General features: G+C 36.1%; 1 protein-coding gene across 4 annotated transcripts; it reads right to left on the reverse strand.

Moving 5' to 3' along the window:
* Positions 1-2,122: 2,122 nt before the first annotated feature.
* LOC103701696 (cell wall integrity protein scw1) lies at positions 2,123-17,708 on the reverse strand. Of its 4 annotated transcripts, XR_003384628.2 has the most exons (11): positions 17,474-17,708; positions 17,201-17,380; positions 17,026-17,101; positions 14,956-15,085; positions 14,726-14,837; positions 6,292-6,383; positions 6,041-6,110; positions 5,843-5,925; positions 2,665-3,348; positions 2,459-2,580; positions 2,139-2,317 (listed from the first exon to the last, which is right to left on the reverse strand). XR_003384628.2 is itself a non-coding variant. In XM_008783862.4 (9 exons), the coding sequence occupies exons 1-9, from the start codon at positions 17,588-17,590 to the stop codon at positions 3,258-3,260; spliced, it is 951 nt and encodes a 316-aa protein (XP_008782084.1). In that variant the 5' UTR covers positions 17,591-17,708; the 3' UTR covers positions 2,123-3,257. The 4 variants fall into 4 exon arrangements, 1 of the variants encoding a protein (XP_008782084.1); XR_603210.3 differs by having other exon boundaries at positions 2,123-2,580; XR_003384627.2 differs by having other exon boundaries at positions 2,459-3,348.
* Between the last annotated feature and the right edge of the window lie 3,200 nt (positions 17,709-20,908).

Here is a 20,908-nt window from a genome sequence, read left to right on the forward strand (position 1 = left end):
ATATAGCTCACCCCAACAGCCACCTGCCGCGTCTGGAGGGCGTCGGCGCATCGACGAATCGCCTGCAAGAAGGAATGCATGCGACTCCATATATCTGGCAGGATCTCGACGAGCCTCCAAACCCTACTAGCTCACTCACATTGGAGCAGAGCATGGTCTACGGTCCCATCCACCTAGCAGTTAGGGCACTAAGTTTGAATGCCTATTCCCCTCACACTCAACACCAATCTCGTCGACAACCGACTCCGAGCTACTTTCCATTCCATAGGAATAATACCATCCTTAGGTGAAGACCAAACCTCCATATCCATGCACAGTCCAGCCTTGGGCGGTGCTCACTTTGGAGGACACGTTAGATATTTCTCACTCTAACACTAAGCCTGCTAAACGTACTCCAAACCCTCATGTCTGGACCGGCACACCCCGGAACCGAAAGCAACCGGACCCTCTCTTGAGATGCTCTCCAAACAACCGACTGATCTTGCTGGTATCCCACTCCACCCCATCTGGCCGGAGCAAATCACAAACCCGAAGTCTGGCATGAGAAATAAATGGGTCCAGGCCCGACATGATCCAACCCACAGGATCCAACCCACACTAACTCTTGACTCGGTCCGGCCTGTCATGAGAGAGAGAGAGAGAGAGAGAGAGAGAGAGAGAGAGAGAGAGAGAGAGAGAGGTGGTTTCAAGTGAGAGAGGAGGAGATCTAATGAGGACCGAAAGACTAAAAAAGACAAATATCGTGCATGCAAGAACTAAACGTATCTCACATGAACAAAAACGTACAGGGGTCTGGGTCAACCTTAGAGACGGACCGAACCAAATGTATCTGCTTGAATTAGTTTGCTTCGGGTTTTAAATAGGATTGGATTGGTTGTAATTCTAATTCTTCAACAATTGGATTGAGCCGGGACCGGAGCAGATCCACATGCATACTGTTTATTGGAATGTAACTTGTGGTATTAGATTTATTCCTTCGTTATCATTACTCATTAGCTTTTACTTTATGTTTTATTTTAAATGGATAGATCTGACTGAACATTTGCCTATGCTTATATTAAATATTTGAACAATCTTAGTGTCATTTATAATTCCCTCTCTCCTATTTATCTCTTTTTCTCCATTGACTTTTTAATATGTATAAGATAGCTTTGTAGTTATATTGACGCAAATGAAATTTCTTACCTTTATTATTTAGTTTGTAATTTGTATTAGACATAGATTATAACTTTATATTTGTCTATTTCTTGTATAAGTTATTAAGTTGATGTTGTTGGATTTTATTTTGTCATACGAAACATCTTCGATAATAGTACCTGTGTTACATTTGTGAAGGCTCAAGGTAATATATTGTTCCTGTACAAAATCAATAATTTACTTGCCCTTTTAAAAAAAAAAGAAATATAACCCAAGAATCGACCTGAACCAGCCTAATGTTGATTGGGTTGCGTTTGGCCGGTTTCCACTATTGATTTGTTCAATACTGGCTTCAAAAATCAAGAACCGGTTACCATCAGATCGGTTCTTACTTCTTAGCCTGTAACCAAAGTCTGTGTTAGCATCTATAAGGCGGATTTGAGTGCCATGCACCACATGAGAACAAATTTCTTCATGCTTAAAAAAAAAAACAAAACAAAGAGGATCGATCATAACCAGCTATAGAGGGGATCACATATTTATAAGAAATCTGGCCCGTAGGTTACCAGCCGCACCACTCAGAGGTTTATTTAAACCTGAAAGATCGCCAAAGTCACCCTCTTTTTTCCCCTGATTTTAATACGCCAAGACAGCCCCGGCAACGTCTGCAGTCTAATAAGACTTTTCAAGGAAGAATTTTGGTTGTTTGAAATATGTTCCCGCACAAGAAAGTAGCCTTGCTTAAAGTTTTCCATCGGATACTGAACACTGCCTCGGAGGCCTCGTCCTTTTTTTGCATCATTAGGTATTTACTTCCTAGCAAATTTTTCATCTGAGCGAGCGAGAGAAAGGGATGGTTTCGACTCACGTATTTGATAGCGGATGAGAATCCCTAAGCATCTAAATCTGGAGGCTCGGAAACGAAGTATGCGATGCTTGGTAGCAAGACAACTTTTAAAAAGAAACGAGCACCCTTAAAAAGGAATTAATGAGATGGCCTATGATACAACCATCCGCCAGAACAACTTTTAAAATTCAATATTCTGAATAGCCAACAATGTCTTATTTGCACCTAAAAATCAGGTAATGTACACATCAATTAAGATTGTTCTACAGTTACCAGGCACCGCACCAGACAGGATGAAACACCAATTTGTCCAAACGCTGGCCAGGTTACCGGCTTTGACCATGCAGTCAACCAGATATCCATGAAATAAGGAACAGGAACCTTTTGGCTAGTTTCTAGTTGATCAGTTGTTGATAATACTGGAACCACCTTGGAATCTGAGCTAAAATCTATCATCTAAGGAAGGAGCCATACCTGAGCTAGAATTCCATCATCCGAGGGCATGTATGTTTAACTTGCACCTAAGTGCATGAAATTATAAACAGCAAGCTCTGACTGCCCCCAGGTACTACCATTTTTGTATGGCGCTTCATCATCTGTAAAAGAAATCCTGCATATAGATCACACCGGCAAATCTTTCCAATTTTGGCTTTATGCTTAGCCTGGAGGTAAGAACATACTGATCAGTTTCATGCTAAACAGAAGCATGGACGGATGAACTGGTGAATATGAATTGATGATAATGCTCCACGCTCGAACTATAAATATGCCATGAAATGACATGAGTTTGAGCATTATCCTCCAATGTAGTGGTATTGAGAGGGTAAGGTGCCATTTGAAGATCAAGTTCTAAGGCTGATGCAAGCATGGCAAATTTCCAGCATATGGTATATAATAAATCGAACAATATTGCATCTTTCAACTGCATATATAGATCAAATTCAAAGGGTACTAATTAATCCATGTCAATGACGTCAATGCACATCTAATAACAGATCACGATGTCCCTTTCAAGTGCATATAGTTAAGGTAAGAAAACACTAGTTAACTATGCTGATGATGCCAATGCACATTTAATAACCGATCATGATGCCCCAAGAGTCTTCAACTCATGGAAGATGGTAATGACACTCATTATAACAGGTGCATTCAGTCAAGGATGCTGATGATGACTTATGATGTGAGTGCAACAGCATAATTTTCATGATGGGATCCATTCCTATTTTGTTATCTTCATGAGGGAAGCTTAAGGAGCAAGATACATCCCTTCGAGTTACTGCTGGTAGGTAGTAGGAGCTCCGTTGTGCTCAGCTGCAGACCCATTGACTGAATCCTTCCTCCGTCCAAAAGGGTTCTTTGAAAATGTATGAACAGTCAAGAAAACACAACGTAATAATAAATTCGACAGTCAGGGCTTATATAGTTCAACAGTAAAATTGTTAAAAGCGATGTAGAAATGCATTGGGCCGTAATCATACAAAATGAATCTTCACATCTTCTTGAAGGGTAGTCATCAACGTACTTTTACAGACAAGAAAAGACATGAGCATGAATGCCAACATCCTAGAATCAGAATTTTGATTCTTAAAATGTCAAATGACAAGTCCTATGAACTTGGGGAAACAAAAGTTAACCAAAAAAGGTGTCCGATGTAATAAAGTTACAAATATGACAATTAAGGATGAGGGACATAATGTGGCTGATACACTTCTAAATATTCTAGCATGTCTTACGAGAAACATTTTATGGGTGCAATTGGTTGGGTTCACCCAACTTGACCAACAGAACGGGCAAAATTTGGTGGCTTCATAGGTAATAAAGCTAACCATATAAGACCAAATGCAAGTGGGCACTGTCTTAAAGAGCATCTGGGACAACAGCCAAAGCACCCCCCACCTTAGGCAGAGCGGCAATTAAGGTCCTTGCCTGTGGCTTGGGTGGTCTGTACCAATATAGGTGGCTCAATCTATGGGTAGATGCCTATGCAGCTGCTATGTTTACAGGTGCCAGAGGTGGACACCTCAGATGGGTCAAGCACCGCATAACCTGATACCTGCCCTGTTGGAATTTAAAATTTTACCCTTCCCCACCACATGCCCCTCTACTTCTTCAAACAGAAGTTATTGCCAAATCGGATATGAAGCAATGCCGACGCTGTTCACCTCTATACCACTTATACTGTTTCAAACCACTACAAGGGGGTAATAACAGCAAAGTAAACCTTTTCTTTGATGTCAAGCCACGTTCGGAATTACATTTTATCCCATTATTGACCGTCAATGGTTATAACAGCCATTATTTTCCTTAAAAAAATTATCAAAGTTTTAATATTAAAATAATCGCTAAAATAACGGCCATTATAATGGTTTTATAATGGAAATAATGTAAACAATAATGGCATTATTTTTCCTTTATTTTTTATTAGATAAAATATTAATATATTTTGGACCATAAAATAATTTTTGGAGGGAATTTTGAGAAAGGAATATTTGAATTTTGAAAAGTATTATTTTAGAAGATACAACCGAAAGAAATGGCCGTTACTAATGTTATAATGGTCTGTTGTAACAGAAAATAACAGCCGTTATCTTTTCCCATGTTAACGGGGTTGCCCAAACCTGTTATAAAATCGTTATCACAGTTAAAACACCATTATATAAAACCATGATGTCAAGTGGAACAATCAGAGAACAAAATGAAATGCAAACTCTTTATCTATAGCAATGTAAATATTAATAACTGAAACTTTTAATTTGACATCAAATGGAAACCAAATAACAAAATGAAATGCAAAATTTTTTCTATAGTAATGTGAATATTAATAATCAACTCATAAATCAGCAAGCCAACTCAGACTCTAAACCAAAGCAAAATCAGATATAAGGTGTTAAATGCAAGCCCTTCAAGTGATGCGGATCTGATCAGGATTGAGCAAATCAATGATATTGTAGGGTCTAAAATTTATACATAGATAAAAGCAATGAAATTAAATAAGTCAAGATGTCACACGAAAATCAGTGAAAGGCGAAAAGTTATGCTCCAAAAGGTCATCATCTCCAATTGCAGGCCCAATCCTCAAGCCCAAATAGAAAAAGAAAGAGCTAGAGACAAAGAATCGAGAGAGAACGAGAAGCAACAGCCATTATTCATCCTAATTGCACCCTTCTCTTCTCAATTCATAGTTTTCAACATGATAAGGCTACTAAATAGTCCACCATTTATTAGGACCTTAGTTACCAGAAGCGCAGGTCTCTTAAAAAAAATATAAGAAAACACTTAAAGAAACAGGTAAGGGACAAGTTCCTAAGGAGATTCGGAAGCAAATCTTCCACCCTAAATGGAACATTCCTGCTACCAAGATTTGAAAACAACTAGCCTTTCTCCCTAAAAAAGAGAAAGAATCAAAATAAGATTTAATGACATTTTCAAGCCTTCCCTACTAGAACATATATGTGACATTATAATAACAGAAGAATTTGTATATTTAATGAAACTGATACGGAAAGCCATTAAAACTGATTTTAAGCACCATCTTAATAGTGTAAAACCTTTCCTACCCAACACCAGATCTATAATAGGATATATAGAAAATTATAGAAAATTATCCTACTGAAAATATCCAAAGGCCCCACAAAAGATATAGCCAAAATGTAGTACGAAAGAAAAAAAGATGCAAATAATATCATAAGGCCTAATCCCTAATTACCTATAGAGCCAAATTGCTCTCTTTGATACATAGGAGCTCTTTAAGTGTGCAAAAATAGGGCATATCTAATAATTTATATTTTACGACCATCAAATCGACAAATTGGATTAAAAGATCACCAGGAGGTCTCAATATTCACTGAAAAAGGATATTGTATTCGCATGCCACCGCGACCAGAGCTAGGAAGAACAGCACCCTGCAGATTCTGGTGAACAGTTGTAGCACCATTCACATCCTGCACAGATAGTTCAATTTTTAAATAAATTAAATACAAAACCATAATCATGCTCAAAGCAATATACTTGATTAAAATGTGAGATCAAAAGAATGCAATTTTTAATACTACTCACATCAAACTCAATGAAGCAAACAGTATTTCTCTCCTGACGCAAGATCTTCATTTGTTTGTAACCAGGTTGCCTGCATGAAATAAAGCAGAGTAAGCAAAAAAAAAATCTAAAAAGAACGATTTTGTGAGTAAGCAATGCCCAATAAGGGAATTAAACTTAATATATATGGAAAAGATATCATTCTCACTCTTAACGATAAACAGCCATCATTTTTGTGTGTGTGTGTGCAATGTCAAGGTCAAGATTCATACACACTAAAAATGCCCCTAAGTTCTTCCTCATTTACGTTCTCGCCCAGATTGCCAATAAAAAGTGTATTGCATGGAGGATTGTCTTTTGTATTCTGCAAAACAAAGACAAAACAGTAACAGTAGTGTAAATGTGATGATTGAAGCATTATCTAGTGATAAGCTTGCCAAGTGAAAATAAAAAGAGACCAAAATAAAATGCAACTTTAGTAATAACGACATATGGCTGTGTTTGGTTGTGAAATCAGTTAACCTGGATGCATGGGTTAATTTGCTCTCTCTTTGGTGAAAAAAGTAGCTCTGCCAACTTTTCAAAATACCGACTTTACCCTCAGAATTAATTGGTTACTAGCATTTGCCAGGTTAAAGTAGAATAAGTGGAGTAAACGGGACCTTTTCCATTTAGTCCTCCTTCAACCCATAGCCAAACACAACCTAAGTTATTAAGAGATGCTCTATCGAGCTCCAAATTAAGAATTAATATTATGAGGCTTTAATAACTATGAAAGCATAAGTGATTCCTATCAGTGAACATGAAGAACTAATGTACTGTTAAATGCATTGGTATGCTATTTATGTATTGACTTTACATCACACAGGTTCTGTACTCACATCACATTTTAAATGTTATTCACAGCAACTGCTTTAACAAGTCCTTGTTCTATGCACATTTATTAATACATTGGCATGCCTAATATAGGCTTAATAGATTAACCAAACTCATAAAACTCCTAAACTCCATATGTTGTTCCTATAATAAAGGATTCAAAAGTATCAATTATTTTTTACTATATAATGCTTGATTTCTATGAAAGATCAAAATTTACACTCCATATGTTGTTCCTATATTAAAGGACTCGAAAGTATCAATTATTTTTTTACTATATAAGGCTTGATTTCTATGAAAGATCAAAATTTATATGTTTGCCTTTTATGTCCCATATGATGTTCCAGAAAATTTGAACCATTAGCATGATGGGTCAAATAACTATCACCCCTATACTTAAATCCCATAGTTTGCCCCTGCATTATCCTATGTCTTCATATATAACTATTACACAAACCACAAAGACCCACGCTATGATCACACAAACACAGATAGAAAGTTTTCAAATCTTTTGGACAACGTCAATGCTTAAGACCTCATCTGGGTTCCCGTTGTCCTTGCCATACTTTCCATGTACCGTGATGATCAGTTGGCAATAAATACCTCCTCCTGTTGAGCAGGGCTTCAGATTCGTTAGGAAACAGATGGCTAGCAAATTTTTCGTTGGAAAAGGCCTTGAAATATTTCCAGCATTTCTGTGATCAGTTCCATCGTCTATCAAGGCCTGGTAAATCATCCCCATAGTCATAATTTTCCTATTTCCACAACAACTACCTCAGGACTCAATACCTTCCAGCAAGTACATACTTTAAAACTTCTACACTTATACCAATTTAACGCAGCACGAGAGACTATTAGTATAAAAGATGGAAAATAACTGAAAGTAATGAAAATAGATTATGGACTTGATGTATATCAGCATAAAAATACAAACAAGATGCATCATGTATGTGCAGGGTCAGCTACACAGATCCTACTTCACTGATAAAGATAGTCTATACAAATAATTAATGAATGCCCCTGTCCAATTTTTACCAATCACGTCATCTTCTTTTTCAATCTTTCAACAAACATGCAAAAATTACTGTTTATAGTGGTCATCCTTTGCTCATAGTGCACATCTAAGTCATGTCAAAAGTCCACACTTGTTTTATCTTTCTGCCATTGATACTCTAAAACTTCATCTAGTAAACTCATATATGGCTGTATTCTTCTAGTTTTGCCCTTAGTAGCTGGAACCTTCTCTCCAGGGTAAATGCACTTACTTCAAAATATTCTAGGTTCTCGAATTCATATCCGCTTCTTTGCTAAAAGTGTTTCTAAAATATCCTCTTCCCGTACCCACTCCGCACACGCGCTTGATTTTGGCAACTAAGATTTTACCATATGTTTCCATCTTTGTTGCCATAACCTTATGCTGATTGGCATCCTCCTAGCCAATGTTTTGTTCATCACAAGAAAAATGGTTAAACTTTTGTATTGTAAGCTTTTCCCTTAAGGTCTGAAAGGTAGCATATAGTGCATATCACAACAAAAAAAAGCATATTCAATGCATCCACTTTGATTTGAGCTTCTTGGAAAATCATTTATATTCTTCATTTTTCAAGGATAAATATAATGTTGCATGATCGATTGATGGGGAAATTGTCCGTTCCTTGATCCTATTGCATTAGATAGGTATCTTAATGATTGCAGGAAAGCCATTGGTAAGAAGAACCATGTGCCTAACTTTTAAGAATCTCTTGCATATGTTCATATTGCTTCAATTTTGGTTTTCAATTAAAACTTGACCACTATTCATTGATTGGTTAGAAATAGTTGTTTAGCTCAAAATCAAGCAACTTGGCTTGATTGGATCTTGAACATTTTAAGGGTTTAGATATGTTTTTAACTTTATCTCCTAATTTATAGCTCTTTGATGATATCTTCTAGATTGTCTTTGTCAAAAGTAACATCAACAAGCATTGTATTTAAGCCACAAGAGCATAAGGACTCCCAAATGGATGTAAGCAAACTAGTGTTAAAAGCTGATCACTAATTGTTGAACCTGTTCAAAGCCTGCAACCACCAAAAAAAGGCAGTATTTCTATAAAATATGTGTCCTCATTGTTGCTCCTGCATGTCTCTCTAAGGCCCTGTTTGAGGGAGCTTTTGAAGGGCCAAAAGACACTTTCTGGCTCTCCAAAAGCACTTTCAGATAAAATAGAGATGTTTGATAAAAATTTCGAAAAGTTGTTTTAGCTTTAGCTTTTTTGGGAGAAGCTCCATGTTGGAGTTTTCCGGAAAAACACTTTTAGGTTCGATTGGAGAGCTATTTTTTACCCAAAATACCCGTAATAAAATATAACAATTAAACAAAATGCCCCTTTAATAATTGTTTAACCAATTTTATCACATAGCTAGAAATTTTATTACATTATGAAAAATTAATTTACACTAATAATTATAATATTTTATATCTTTATTATTATATTATACTATAAATATAATATTATATTACATTATATCATAATACATTGAAATGTTATGTTAAATAATTTAATATTATATTAAATTATTATGCTATAGGATACAATATTATATTACTATATTATAATAATATTATATTACATTACAGTAATATTATCCTATATCATATATATATATATATATATATATATATATGTATTAATACATATTATATTTTTTATGCTCTATTGTATAATATTATGCAATGTCTTTTATAGTTATTTTGTCATAAAAAAGTGCTTTGTTATTTTGTTTACCAAACACATGTTAAAATGGCACAACACTTTAAAAATGCAGTTATCAAATAGCAAACAGCTTTTTATAAAAGCTCTACTTCCAAAAGTTCTACTGCCAACAGCTCCTCCAAACGGGGGCCTAAGCATAGAACTTTTTTCTGAGAAATAGAGTGGGGATGCCACCACCAAAGTTTAAACCATGGACATCTGGTTTTGTCAAGAAAAATGTCAACCAGCTAAACTACGGCCACTTGGAATCAAACATCATCTTGAAAACTCATAGCCTATTATAAATGCCTTCCATATCAATAAAATTATTTCTACTTCCTCCTCACCAAATATTTCTGCAATTGAGAAGCAAATGTAGCTATCTAATTGAACTTCCTAGTATAAGGCCAAAGTTGTCTTTAAAAATCCATATTGCTCTAGGACTTTACATCTTATTTTTTCCAACAATATCATTGAACTTTGCTTTACAGATGACTTTAAGGCCTACCTGGTTGGCCCCGAAAGTGACTCCCGGAACTTTCTGAAAACCGACTCCAGGGAGTTGGTGAGTTTGGAAATGAAAGTGGCCGCTAGGAAGCTACTACCCAGCCTACTCCTGGCCTTTTAAACTAGATTCATGACTTCGGACCCCTCCACCTCTTAAACATGGGCACAAGCGTCCACCTCCCAACCTCACTCTCCCCTGGGGCAATTCGATCACCTCCAAGCAAGCCCTCACGACCCCCTCTCTCCCAGCCCCCAAATGGTGGTCAAATGGTGGTCTCTCCAACATTTCTATCCTTTCTCGTGGTGATGTTTCCATGGTCACTAATTCATTGGATCGAGCATTGGGAGTCAAGGCATGGTTACTTCATTCTTAGATCTCAGGCGGTTTTCTCTAGTTACTCTTTTTCCATTGATTTCTTTTATTTTTGGTCGATTTCGTTGCATTCTTTTACTTTTTGTTATGATTGTTAATATAGGGTTTGCGATCTTGGAATCATAGATTATAATCAGATCTGCTAGTTTTGAAATGATCATTTTTATTATTTTTTGAAATTTTTTGACTTTTCGAGAAACTTGTTAAGTAGATCCATTGTGTTGTGAGGTAAACAGGTTGTTTCTTGGGTGCTGAGGGTTTAGCATTCCAGCAATTTTAGATCTTTTCTTTAGCAAAAGAAATCGAAGTCATTCAGTGAAGAGATTTATGGTTGAGCATTGGCTCTATGATTTGCCCTTTTTTGAAAGAAACTTTCATTGGTTTTATTTTGTCTAATCAAAAGGACTGTGTGCTTGCTCTTCTTGGTTGCAATTTACATTTTGTTGGATATTTTCGTCTTGATTTTGTGATTGCTTTCTGTGGGGAGGGAGTTCTCCAGCTAGGTTAGCAATGAATTTGGCTAGCCAAGGTTCATGGAGAGGTTTGAAGAGAGGGCAGAATATGGGTTAGTGCAATGGGAGGGTCTTGGAATGTCTTGCAAATATCATGGAATAGTTTTCCATGAAGCATGTTGTAGCGTTATTACTATCTTGACACTTTACAGGTCAGAAAATCTTTTTTTCTTTGGTCCATGCATGTCTACCACTTTCTTGGATTATGTGAAGAGAGGCCATTATAAGCTGCTTTCTTACAAATTGTGAATGGCAAAATTAGAATGAAGCACATAGGTCCTACATTTTCTTGCAAAAAAGTAACTTTTCGCCATGAGAATTAAGTATAATCAGCTATAGTTTATTAGAGGTTGACTATGAAAAAGATAAGGTTGCTTTTTGCATGATGTTAATGAGCTTTGACATGATATGGCAAACTAAGAAATGAAAACCTAAGGAAATGAATTTGATGTATACATCCACATTGTATAGCAAAATTTTCCCCTAGCAATAACTTAGTCTTTTTTTTACAAAACTAATTTTTTCCATCGATGATGGATTTTATATCTTGCCTTGGGGTCACTATTTGGCTATTATAGTTGATCACAGGTTCATTGTATGATTGCTATCATGATTTTTTTTTGTGATGGATTACATCATTTGGATATGGTTCAGTTTTTCTATTTGCTCACAAGTTACTATGACAGTTGTGACATGATCTTCAATGCCTTATTCGCAAGTTTGTCAATCACCCCTACGTGGTTGCAACTTGGAGGGCCACATATACGGCAACTATTGCAGCTATCTATCTTGATGATATCATTTTTTCACAAGAACCCTACAAGTTTGCTATATATCTTGATTTAATCATGCTTGTTCACAGGTTCCTTGCGAGATTGATGCACATCTTGACTTTATCATGCCTGTTCACAGGTTCCTTGTAATGTTTCTATGTTAATTTTATATGTGATGGATTATATGGTTTGGATCTGGTTCGATTTTGCCATTTCATAGGTTACTAAGATGTCCGTTTTTAATGATGTCCAATGTCTTCTTCTTTGTCGACCACCCCTACACGGTCGCCACTTGGATGGCCACATATATGGCAACTGTTGCAATCACCATCTATGGGGTAATGATGCGCAGAGTGGCTTGGAGACAATTGCTAGGAGGAATCTAGATGCCATATGTGGCAACCATTGCAATCATCATCTATGGGACAATGATGCATAGAGTGGCTTCGAGATAATTAATAGGAGGAAGTCGGATTTTTTGCCATCAATATTGATGATGAGAAGCACTCATAGTCTGAGACCATCCAATCCACATGATCCCCCATATCTTACCACTTGTTTTTTATTTCACATATCTTACTTCTTGTCTTTTATTTTTACTTATTTTTTGGTTTGCACAAGAGATGAGAGACCAAGGACTATGGTTGCTGCACTACGAAGCAATAAACAATATACTTGATATGTTTTCTCAATCATTTTTACTATTATGTATGGATTTTTGGCGTCTAAATTTGTGAAATAGCCATGTACTGAGCAAGGGATTTTGGAGGTTTAGTCTGGATGCACCACCCCCTCCCACTTTTTCCCATGTAACATGGACTGCTAAAAGTTTGCTCATGACTCCATGGATGAAAACCTAGGAAAAGTACAAAATATATAAAAATAATTATTAATAAAGTAATTTTTTATTCAATAATTGATATTAAATTTGGTAAGAAAAATAGTTTAGGTTATTATTGAAGATGACTAGTAGTTTGGATATTGAAAACCAATATAAGCCATTAGTTAAAAGGTAAAAATTGAATTAATAATAAAATAAAATTATTTTATTAAGAAACATATGATTATTTCTACAAAATCTTCAAATATTATATGTTCCCGTTATATAAGCTAAGTAATATTATTTAATATTGACAGAATAAAAATAATATGACAATAATAATTAATTTGTTCAACACATGCCCATACTTATATACATTAAGTAACATATAATATCACTCAAGTATTATGAAAATAATTGATAATATAATAATAATGTTTTAGTCTATCAATATGTGCTCTATAACATATATTTTATTCATTTTATCAATAAAAAGGATATATTTCCTAAAAGGACATTTTACCACCCACTTCTTGGGTGATGATATCTCCCCACTTTCAGACCAACCAAACATCCAAAGTGATTTGACGCAACTTACTATACCGCACATATAAAACGATTTCACCACCAACAATCCTTACTTTCCTAACAAACCATACAGCAAACGCACTCACTTTCAGAAAGAGCACTTTCCAAAAACGTCACTTTCAGAAGTGCCTCAAAGTCTCCTCCAATCCACTTGTGCAACCAAACAGGCCCTTAGCCAAAATGTTACATTGTAGACTACTCCAATGTAAGCAAACTATAAATATGACAAATAACTCAATCACCTATATCCAGCAATCTAGAACTTCCAGAATGGCCATCAACAACCCAATACTTCATAATCCTAAATCAAACGGTTGGATCATCAATTGATTGTGATGACTATACAGTATGTCCATCTATGTTTAGTCTTTCATATGGTTTAAGTAACATAGTTGGTCTCAATATTATTCTTCGATAATACCATAGTTGGTCTCCATTTTATTCTTCAATAATACCATATTTCCGCCCATGCATTTTGCATGTTTAACATTGGATTGCTAGATTATCTATTTGTCTCATGTTATTTTCCAGTCTTTCCTATACAAACTTTTATAGGAAGAAGACTATTTCCTGCATCAAGTTAAGTTCATCACTTCATGTGGTTCTCTAGCTTGTTAAAAACCACAAAGTTGCCGTCTATGTAGGATTTGTTCCAAATTTGGTGGGTGTGAATATTTTTTTTCACAAAAACATGGTGTAGTTTAACTTCAGATGTTTTCAGGACCAAGATCAGAATCCATAACTCTTTAACAAAAGAAGCACTAAGAATCTAAATAACATATTAAACATGAATATATACTGTGCAGTGTCACAAAATGCTATAAGATATGTCTGAACATCAAAGGAGTTTATTCATTGAATAATATTCTAGTATCACTGAGAATGTGAGGTTAACTGTCAGCGACCAAACAAAGTAAGTTCCATGATTTGGGTTATTTCTTTGTCATTATCAATGATATGGATTTAACAGAAGCAAGGTATAAAACAACAACAAAGATGTCTAACCTTACAATCAGGGAGTGAACTGACATGGGCAACGCAACTAGGGAGTAAACCAAAGCCTAAGGTTTTGAGACTTTGTTTTGAATTTTCAATTCAATGGCAAAACAAAATGTTTCCACAATAAAAAAGTATCAGGTTATTTACTGTGGGATGGCAATCATGGTCTTTAGGTCATTCAGTATTTGCAACGAAAAGTTCACTGTCCACATAAGACAGTTAAATAGCAAGGTTACACAAATAAGGGAAGACAACAATAAAAATTACATTGGACAACTTAAAAGAATGTTGTGGAATGAAATCCAAGCTCTGAGCTAAAAAATGCATGTAGCCAAACAATGTATTTGCACAAAAAATGCAAACATTGATTCACCACTATAAAGGAATTTTGAGAATAAATGTTTAACATAACAAGAATGACTAATGCAATCCTTTCAATATATTAACAAGTTGGAAAAAGAAAAGGACAAGCTTTTAATAATAACAATTAAATATTAGAAAATGGCACTTTGTATGTGGCGATTACCTGAACAGGAGCATAACCACTAGGTGCTGGCACAGGAGCAGGAGTAGGCATGGACACTTGAGGTACTGGATAACCTCCATATGGGTCATATGGAGCAGGTGGAGCCATATATCTAAATTTCAAGGCACCCCGAACCCAGCACCCCCCCCCCCACCAAAAAAAAGAAAAAAAAAATCAAATAAAGGAAGATACAAATTGGTGCAATATGATCCACAAGTTTTATTATTTACCCTGGGGTCCCCCAAACTGGAGGTGGTGGTGGAGTGTGAAAAGGTGGAGCAGGATAGCCTGCATGAGTATAGTCCCCACCAGTTCGCAGGCGTTTACTCTGGTCAATGGAGTTTGAGTCAGCCACCACACCTAAAAATTAGAGAATGTTAGGGCATAACATGTTACACAACTCAACAAAAAAGGACAAAAAAACAGATGAAAGGTATCACTATACTAAATTTGTATGTTCACAAGCAAGCATATATAGACTAGCATATATAAAAATTAAAATTTTCTGATGATGTTACAGCTTGCTATCTGTAAAATAAAAAGACTTTCACCATCATAACCAAGAGAAAATATGCCATCCAATTGGAAGACACATCCAGAAACCATATGATACTAAATGAAAACACTAGATAATAAAAATAAGTACAAATAGTTGACTGCTTGACATAAAAGATCATCGTGAATTTGGCTAAGCCTGCTCATCAGGTATGTAGACAAATACGCTCATGAGTTTACCCAGGCACACAGACAGCAACACATTGGTGTTATGCTTCTGCACACTGATCTGTTCACTTGTGACATCAAAAATGGAAGTATAAGATGACCGGATGAAGCATGCAAGAATCTACCTAACTCTAACCAAATTGCAAATATAATCATGACACAACCATGAGCATTGTTTTAATTATTTAAGATCGCCCAACAAATCATTTTTCATCATTAATATCTAAATTAATACAACATCCTTTACTACTATCAACTCTGCCAAATCCTTTTACACAACTCCATCTACATCAGGTCTTCCATACTCCTTCCCTGCTCCCCCATAAAAGTCCAAACCACCATCCAAATACTGACCTTCTTATAACTTTTATCACTTAAGCTCATACCATTTGATTCAATTCCCCACCACAATGTGCAACTCCTATGCTTCTTCTATGGCTTCTAGGTGCACTAAATATGCATTCCATTTATTTTGTTCTGTTCTATCTAACTTTTGTATCCTTATAAATATGATCCCCCCCCAAAAAAAAAAAACTATGAACTCAGCATTGTACGTACAAAAATTTATAAAACACAGCAAATGCTAGATAAAGAGAGTGTGCCAGCTATTTCTTGTTATATCTACAATCTGTCATATGTAAATCCTTTAATAAAATGTTGCAGTTTACATGATTGTATGCACCTTCAAATCAGTCATAGAACCATATGCACAATCATGTTCATGTGTATGGAAGCATACGAACCAAGACTAAATGAAATCGTCTGATGAAGAACAATGATGTAGTGTAATCAACCAAGCATGCAAAGAATTTCTCATAATATGAGGGAACACCATAATTCTGATTTGTATTACTAGTCATGGCTACCATTGGAAAAACTCGTCAATCATTGTCTGCTTCACCTTTTTCTATTATTGGCGTAAGAGAGCAAAACATAGCCAGCAATGGCCTCATTAAGATATACAAGTATAATCCATCAAAGTTATAAACATCTAATGATGCAAAGATATGACGTTAATAGACCATCAGTAGGTGCCTGTCAGAATCATCTTCAAAAACACTCCTTTACTGACCAGGATAATGTTTCAGAACCACCAGAATTTTATCCCCTTTTACCATATAATCATTACTCGCATGGCCAATTTTCTTCTCGAAGTGCAACTCATCTCAGCTGTACAAGAGCATCCACAGAATTACATAATGTCAACGAATCTACCTTCAAAGTTGCATGGTACAAGTTCACACTCTTTTGTTTTTACCAACCAATTATCCACATAACAACATTGCCCTTTGAATTCTTTTCTTTATAGATAGCATATTGGTCACCATTCCACTACACCTTTCCTTGTTTAAAGGTACCAATTTGATTTTAGAACACAGAAGTTAGTTTCCGATAAGCAGCTCCTTAATAATCCAGTAAGGAACTGGTGCAGCCACATTAGATAAATTAGCAGCTTAGTAGGCACTGTTAAAATCAAAAAAAAGTTAAATCAAATTGGTTTACTTGATCTCTCCCTCCCTTATTTAATAGCAAACTCATGATCAGAATAATAAACCCTAGGAAACAGCGTCACGCACCTCTCTTGACAAAAAGATTCTTCTTCGCCATCTCTGTGTGCAAGACAGACTTTGTCTCAGCATCAAACACCAAGTCCTGAAGACCAGAGCCAGCATTAGATCTGTCAAACAGATCAAGGTCCAGAGATCCAAGACAGGAGAGAAACATAAACGATAAAGAAAGAGGGGCGATCACCTGAAGCGCATTCTTGGCTGCTATGGCGTGCTGAGGAGTGGAGAAGAGGGCAAACCCCATAGGCTGCTCCGCTTTGAAGTTGATCTGAGACGCGTCGAACCCCGGCAACCACCTCAAGAGGTTATGGAGCTCCCTCTCTTTCACGTCCGCCGGAAGACCCGATATAAAGATCGTCCGAACCTTCGAGAGGAAAGTAAACCAAGAAAACATCGGTGATTTATAGTGCTAGCGTTAGCGCCGAAAAGGAGAGGGGCAAGAGAGGGGAGGCGGTACCTCGTCGGCAGCGGTGCGATTAGGGTTTTCGACGGGGATAGGAGGGGCAGCCGGCGGCGGCGGCTGTGGTGGCGGCACCCACTGCTGGTGGTAGGGATGCATGCCAGCGCCGGCCATGGCGACGGAACCCTAACCCTATAGCTTGTCTCGTGTCGCAAGAGCTCCGAGGAGAACCTCCGCTAAGCCTTTCGCTTCTGGTATGCCAGGAGTGGTGGGAGCCCCCACCCTTCGTACTTTCTCGTAATTTAATACCCGAAGCGTGAATGCGGAGCGGTCAGCGGCTCCGCGGATCATGTCAAGCTAAACTGACCGCATTTTTCCTTTTCTTGATTGGCACGAAAGAAAAGGTTATTACTGACATAAATTGCAATAAAACGTTTTCCGGACGCCTATTTAAAAAAAAAAAAAATTATAGACCTTCGAAGTCCATCCATTTATACCTAGATCCTAAAATTTAAAAAAATATAATTAACAATCAAACTTCAAATTTGTTGCAGTATGATCTAATCGTCCATTTAAATCCTAACATAGTTGACAAAGTGAGAAAAAAAAGACAAAAATATCTTTAATTTAAAGAAATTATTCTTTGTCATCCAGCCACCTGCACATATGTCAAAGCGCTCTATCCTCTATAATCCATCCATCCTGTGTAGATCTTAAAGCACTCCATCTTTTATCATCCATCTATTTATACAAATCTCTAAGCACTCTATTCTCTATCATTCATCCACTAGCATAGATCATAAAGCACTCAACCTTTTTGTCATTCATTTGCCCAAGTGCTTCATCTCAATCATCCATCCACATCTACAGATTTCAAAGAGCTCCATTCTTTGTATCCACCCGTCCACATATATCTCAAACTGCTCCACTTGTAATCCATTTGCCTGCACAGATCTTAAAACGCTTCGTCTCTACTCCATTGACCTACATAGATCTCAAAGTGCTCCATTTTCTATCATCTATTTCCATTCAAACTCAAAGCGCTCCATCCTTTATCATCTCCACTTGCACGGGTCCTGAAAGCACCCTATCATCTTTATTAATCCATCTAGACAAATTTTAAAGTATTTCATCCTCTATCATCTATGCAATGCACAAATCTCAAAGCACTTCATCCTTTATCATTCATCAATTTACACAAATGTCAAAGCACTTTGTCCTCTATCATTCATCTACCCGCACAGATTTTGAAGCACTTTGTCCTCTATCATTCATCTATCCGCACAGATTTTGAAGCACTACATCTTCTATCATTCATTCGCCTACATGGATTTTGAAGCGCTTCATGATTTGTCATCCATCTTCCTGCACAAATCTCAAAGTAGCCCATCCATCCGTCTGAACAGATCTCAAAGTATTTCATCCTTTATCATCCATCTGCATGAATGGATCTCAAAGTGCTTCATATACTATCATCCTTCTATTTGCATAGATCTCAAAGCACTCCATTCTTTATCATTTATTTTATTGCATGGATCTTAAAGCACTCAATCTTTATTGTCCATGCACCTGCATAAATCTCAAAACACTTTATCCTTTGTCATTCATCCGCTAACATATGTCTCAAAGCATTACTCTTCCTCATATTCCCTTCAATTCCCACCAAAGCAAAAGTCCCTTGCTAAGTTAAGAAGAAGGATAATTCTGAAATTTTATAAAAAATCAGTTAATGTGTGATCCTCATCTAATAATAATCCGTAATGGAGATAGACGGTCAGGCTACGTTGCAACAAAAAGTTTTAGCGGCTAACTGATACTTTCTAGCCTTTTGGGATTTAAGTGTAAATAATCCAAACTTCAAGAAATGTTCGTATTGTTTTCTTAGAAAAAAAAGGCATAATAAAAAATTTATTTCCTTTGAAGAAAGTTAACCAAAGAGCCAATCTTGTCAAATTAGCTAAGTCCAATGACAAACACTTATCATATTGCTAATTTGAACTAACTGTTTATGCAAGATTTTTCTTGAGAAAAAAAAGTTACATGCAAGGTTTCAAAACCAATCATTCGAATTAGGGTGAGGTGGCTCAATTTTTATTAGTAAAAGAACACTTGTAAGTTATATAAAACATTTAAACCTACACAAATATGCTATAATAAATGATTCAAATGCAGTGGATTTTGCCTTTTTTTTTCCCTCATAGCCGCCTATCGCTCTACTTTTATATAATTAGCTAGTTATTCTTTTTGAAATCCTCGCATATGGTGAGCTCATGCATGCATGTTTCGGAAATAACAAAGTTGAATGCTCGGTAGACCATTACGGATGGCCACCACGACAAAAAAATAAATAAGAGACGAGAAGCTTAGATTTCACTTAATGCCCTCTTTTGATATATCTAACCAGATCTTGCTGTATGTAGAGAAGCTAGTGATAAAGGGCTTTCCATCTCTACTTCAAACATGGAGTGCAGCCTAAAATCTTTCCTTATCGATCATCCTCTTCCTTTTGCTTGCAATGAACTAGAGTGATGATAAAATGTATTTGATTAAGGTTTTATAAGGAAGAAGGAAATAAAAGTTGCATAGGCTAGGTGATCATAAATATTCATGAAGATAATTTAATGATAGTACGATATTTAGCAGGATTTAGTGATTAAAATTATCTATTTTTCTTTTGTAAACATGACGAAATATGACTTTCATGAAGAAAAAAAACAATTTATCTTTTCCTATCATCCTCAAACCTAGACAATACCTTTTCTCTTGACATTGGCAAATGGGTTTTATATTTCAACAATCGTTTGCCAATGGAATTCCTCCAAAGACCCTCCATTGGTTTGTCTAAAATCCTTTTATTCTAATATTGAGAAGCTAAGCTGGAGTGTGAATTTGTACTTCATTTTTCACGAACCAGTAAGCGGGCTTTTTGTTATATAAATGCATTATTTCAATTACTCCCAATAGTTTAAAGATTACGACAGGGTGGATATACATCTACTAAAAAACTCTGTATGTTGATTTAAGAAAAATCTAATGCAAGAGCATTTTCCAATACAATATTCAACTGTCATGTTACTTTTCAAAATTAACATTTAAATCTTTGCTCGATCTAGAGTTTAATTATCCTATTACCTCTGTAATGCATGCAATATATTAGTCTCTTATAAAGCATAAAAACATGAGAATGCCATTGCTCTGTAAAGATAACAACCCAAGAGATGAAGTAATCAAATAGCCAATTGCCTTTAGTGATTAGCCCTTGCAATGATGGAATCTCTCTCTCCATCTCTTTCTATGGAAAGAAGTTGGAAGAAAAAAAAGAGATAAAAGGAGTATGACTTATTAATTACATATATTCAATTTATCTCAACATGGTATTATTTTCTACGGATTAATCTTGAATTATTGGTTATTTAAATGTTGACCATGAGGTTGAAAAAGTTTGTTAGCTGATTTTGTTTTTCGCACAACTCTAAGCTCGGTCGGAGAGCA

This window comes from Phoenix dactylifera, chromosome 1, assembly GCF_009389715.1.
Source record: "Phoenix dactylifera cultivar Barhee BC4 chromosome 1, palm_55x_up_171113_PBpolish2nd_filt_p, whole genome shotgun sequence".
NCBI lineage: Eukaryota > Viridiplantae > Streptophyta > Magnoliopsida > Arecales > Arecaceae > Phoenix > Phoenix dactylifera.